This window comes from Dipodomys ordii, unplaced genomic scaffold, assembly GCF_000151885.1.
Source record: "Dipodomys ordii isolate 6190 unplaced genomic scaffold, Dord_2.0 Scaffold77, whole genome shotgun sequence".
Classification (NCBI taxonomy): Eukaryota; Metazoa; Chordata; class Mammalia; order Rodentia; family Heteromyidae; genus Dipodomys; species Dipodomys ordii.
The window spans coordinates 927,437-931,409 of record NW_012267293.1 but is presented as its reverse complement, the minus strand read 5'-3'; the positions used below and the strand labels follow the sequence as shown (position 1 = coordinate 931,409).

The window sequence follows — 3,973 nt, the reverse complement described above, 5'->3', positions numbered from 1 at the left end:
TCATGCTGGCCCCAGCATGGCATGGGGATTCAGGCCGTGTGCGGAGGAGATGCTTCGGGGTGCGTGGTTGAAGGACTCGGAGTCCGGCCCCAGACCGGCAGGATGGAGGTCAGGGCTGGCCTGGCTGGCTGGGCAGGAGGGTGCTGGCCCCCAGACACGAAGTCTGCACCCCGTCCTGCCGGGGTGGGGGCCCTCAGAGCTCACAGCCAAGTTTGGGGCCAGCGCCCCTGGGGCTCCTCAGAGGGTCACTCCGGACGCTGACGCTGGTCCGCAGGGGACTCGAGCTGGTCTCTCCCCGCGCGCCCTCGTGTGGGGCGTCACGCAGCCCTGGTCAGGCGCGCTGCTCACACCATGGTCATGACCTTCAGGGCTGTGGGCTGGAACCTGCGGATCTTTTTCTTCAGGGCCTTGGAGGCCTTGATGCGGCACAGCTTGGGCATGGGGGGCAGGGGCGGCCTGGCCCCCCTCCAGGCCTTCGGGAGGGGCAGGGGGGCCTCCCCAGGCCAGGCCGGTCGCCCGCACAGGGCCCCGGCCCCGCCGGCTGGGGGGCTGCTGCTGCTGCTGCTCTGGACGCAGCAGTCCACATCGCTGCTGCTGGACTCCTGGTCCCCAAAGCAGTTGGTGGTGTGGTCACTGGCCGCCTCCTCCTCCTCCTCCTCCTCCTCGCTGGTCTCGGCGATGGTGGACGGGCGCTGATGGGCGCCCTCGGCCGAGGGCTCCCAGGGCTCCGACTCGCCCCTGGCACAGGCATCCTGCCGGGCCAGCGCAGGCCTGCTTTGGGCCCCGGGACCACTTGCTTTCCTTGTGACGGACCTGGGTCGGGGGGCTCCCGTGTCGGGCTCCAGGCAGCTGGCAGGGAGGCCCCCGGCTGAGATCTCCACCGTGGACCGCCACCTGCGCTGCTTTCTCCTGGAGGCCGCCCCGAGGGGCGCAGCCTCCCCCAGGAACAGGGCGTGGGAAGCCACATGGTAACCTTCCTGCGGGGCCACCACCAGGGGGACGGAGAGGGGCACGGGGTAGAGGGTGGACTCGGAGCAGGACCGCCCTGGAGCCTCCCTGGCCAGCATGGGCCTCCTCCGCGGGCCCCCACCGGGGGGTCTGTGCGGGGGGTCCCACGCCGGGGGCAGCGCAGGGGCAGCGTGGGAGACCCAGTGTCTTTCCGGCAGTGCCGGCGGCGGCCTCCCGGGCCGCGGCACCCCGTCGCCGGCCCTGATCCTGACACTCATGGCCTGGGGCTGTGGGAGGCTGGCCGGCAGCACTGGGCACGCGTCACCCACAGCGCGGGCTGGGCGGACCAAAGGCCCCGGAGGCAGAGGAGGGCTCCCACGGCTCCTCTCCGCGGAGGGCAATGGGGCACAGCCGGGGCCTCGGTCGCCATGGCCCTGCCGAGCCTGGGTGCAGACAGAGGGGCCCACCGTGGACTCCCCGTCCACAGAGCAACCCCAGGGCTTGGGCCTGTCCTCTGGGGGGCTGTCGGAGGAGAGGGAGTCCGTGGGAGACCCAAGCCCCTGCTGCCCGGGGCCATCTCTGCCGGCAGCCCTGCCCCGCGCCATCCTGTGCGCATCCTCTCCTGGGGTGCACCCCGGCTTCTCAGGCCGACCACCACCTCCTGACGGCTGGCCGGCTAGCTGCTGTGGGGAGGGGGGTGTGCTGCGTCTCGGGGGCACCTGTACCCCCACAACACCCCTCTGGGGGACCCTTTGGCCCCTCAGATTCAGCAGCCTGTTGATGTAGGCCCCAGCCGTGCCCGGCTCGTAAGAGGGCCCAGCCTGCGTCCTACTCAGACTTCGGGAGCTTAAAGGGGGTGTCTTGGGGGGTGACTGGCTGACAGGTTGCGGGGTCTCCTTAGTGGGAGCAAACAGGGGGCTCTGCAGCGCCACGGCGTGCAGAGGGCTGGGGTACAGGTACACCTCCTGGCCGCCCCTGGCCACCAGGTCACACTGGTACGTGGGGTCCAGGGCATCTATCCCCTGGCAGGAGGAGGCAGAGGTGTTGTCTGGGCCAGTGCCGTGGAGCCCCAGGTCGACTGGGAGCACTCTCTCAAGGTCACCTAGGAAAGGATGCATAAACAGATCAACAAGGAGAATTCCAGTTCCCTATCCCTCCTCTCCCACAGGAAGCAGCAAGTCTTGCCTCCATCTAAGATGGTCTCTGTGCATAGTAATCCCTGCTCCTTCATCTGCCAGAGATGGCCTGTGCATGCATACTGATCCCTGCTCCTGTCAGAGGTGGTCTCTGTGTGTGCATATTGATCCCTGCTCCTACTGTCAGAGGTGGTCTCTGTGTGTGCATATTGATCCCTGCTCCTTCTTCTGCTGTAGCTGGCCTGTGCATGCACACTGATCCCTTCTCCTTCATCTGCCAGAGATGGCCTGTGTGTGTGCATACTGATCCCTGATCCTTCCTCTGTTAGAGGTGGCCTGTGTGTGCATACTGATCCCTGATCCTTCATCAAAGATGGCTTGTGTGTGCATATTGATCCCTGCTCCTTCCTCTATCAGAGGTGGCCTCTGTGTGTGCATACTGATCCATGATGCTTCATCAAAGATGGCCTGTGTGTGCATACTGATCCCTGCTCCTTGGGAGCAGAAGGAGCCATCTCTGCTCCTCACATTACCGTAGCCCTGAGCCCTCCAGAGACCAATGCCTGCATCTGAACAGGCATAAAGGTTCCCAGGCTCCTGGGAGTGGATCTGGGAACTCTCACTACACCCAGGCCCAACTCGTGTCTTGTGCCTTAGGTTGGAAATAAAATGAAACCCAAGTGGCATCTTTCCCTTTGAGGACAAGGTGAAGGAGCTAAGTGAGCTGTCTATAAACTCTGCTTGAACCTAGACTTCAAACCCTGCTAATTAGGGGCTTTGGTGGACTTAAACCCGCAGGTTTTCTGATGTCCAATTTAAACAAGAAAGCCAGATTCCTGGCGCAGCCCACCTGCAGCGAGGCCGATGCACTGCCTCCTCCTCCCTGTGGTGCTGCATGGGGTGCGTCTGCCTCATCCTCCCTGTGGTGCTGCATGGGGTGCGTCTGCCTCATCCTCCCTGGGGCTGGGGGGATGTCTCTGCCATCTTCTCACACATGACTCTCCCATCATTGCCCGACTCTCTTACCTGTAGACACCGGCCTGGGCCGGAACACTTCCCAGGGCTGGCCTGTATCCTCAGTTCTGTCCAGGGGCCTGGTGCCTTCTTTGGTGAGCTGGGGCCTCCACGCTGGCACCGTGGTCTCATCTGCAGACCTGGGCCGCCAGTCCCCCATGCCGGGCCTGGCTTTGGCGGGCTGGAAGACAGGCAGCCAACTGCCCAGAGACGGGGAGAGGCGGTCGCTGCACACAGAGGCACAGGAGGTGGACAGGGAGCAGGAGCCCACGTCGCTCAGCTCGTAGAAGCCTGGACAGAGCCAACAGAGGCCGGTCAGTGCACAAGGGCTAGGCCTTCCATCCAGAGGACACGTTCTCTTGTGCTGGCTCAGGGAGGCGTGAGGGGCCCTGAGAAGGGGAGGCTGGGGACAGGCCTAGGGCAGGAATGTTCTGGATTTTCTGTAACTGTTTGTGCTAGTGTGTGCGGGTCAGATCAGCTGCACCTGAGGTTGCTCATCCCTTCCTCAGCCAGTGGGTTCTACACACGGACATGTGACCACTGACTGCAAAATGGGGGTGGCGAGTGTCCCTCCTCTCCCTAGCCTAGGTGCCTTTACATGAGTCTGCAGGCACACAGGGGGACACTCCAGGACCCCTCAGTCTCTCGCCTGGGTGCCCAGCCCAGAGCTAACTGCAGAGCAATATGTGGACAGTGCTTGTGGTGGGTAGACACGCAGCTGGCCAAGCAAACCCATCTCCAACCGTGTGTCCTGAGACACAGGCTGCACTGCCGAGTGCTGCACGGGCAGAGAAAGCAGGAGGGGCCCGAGCCAGGCTGGCTGCGCCGCACCCGCTGCTGCTACGCCCCCCCCTGCTGCCCCCCTGCCCCCCAGG

General features: G+C 64.5%; 1 protein-coding gene across 1 annotated transcript in view; it reads right to left on the bottom strand.

Moving 5' to 3' along the window:
• Positions 1–330: 330 nt before the first annotated feature.
• Positions 331–3,973, bottom strand: part of Dact2 (dishevelled-binding antagonist of beta-catenin 2) — a 17,805-nt gene continuing 14,162 nt past the window's right edge. The window contains exons 2-3 of the mRNA XM_013024544.1: positions 3,111–3,389; positions 331–2,050 (exon numbers count right to left, since the gene is read on the bottom strand). Of these exons, the coding sequence (XP_012879998.1) occupies positions 345–2,050; positions 3,111–3,258 (1,854 nt within the window). The 5' untranslated portion in view covers positions 3,259–3,389 and the 3' untranslated portion in view covers positions 331–344. The remainder of the gene's footprint in view (positions 2,051–3,110; positions 3,390–3,973) is intronic.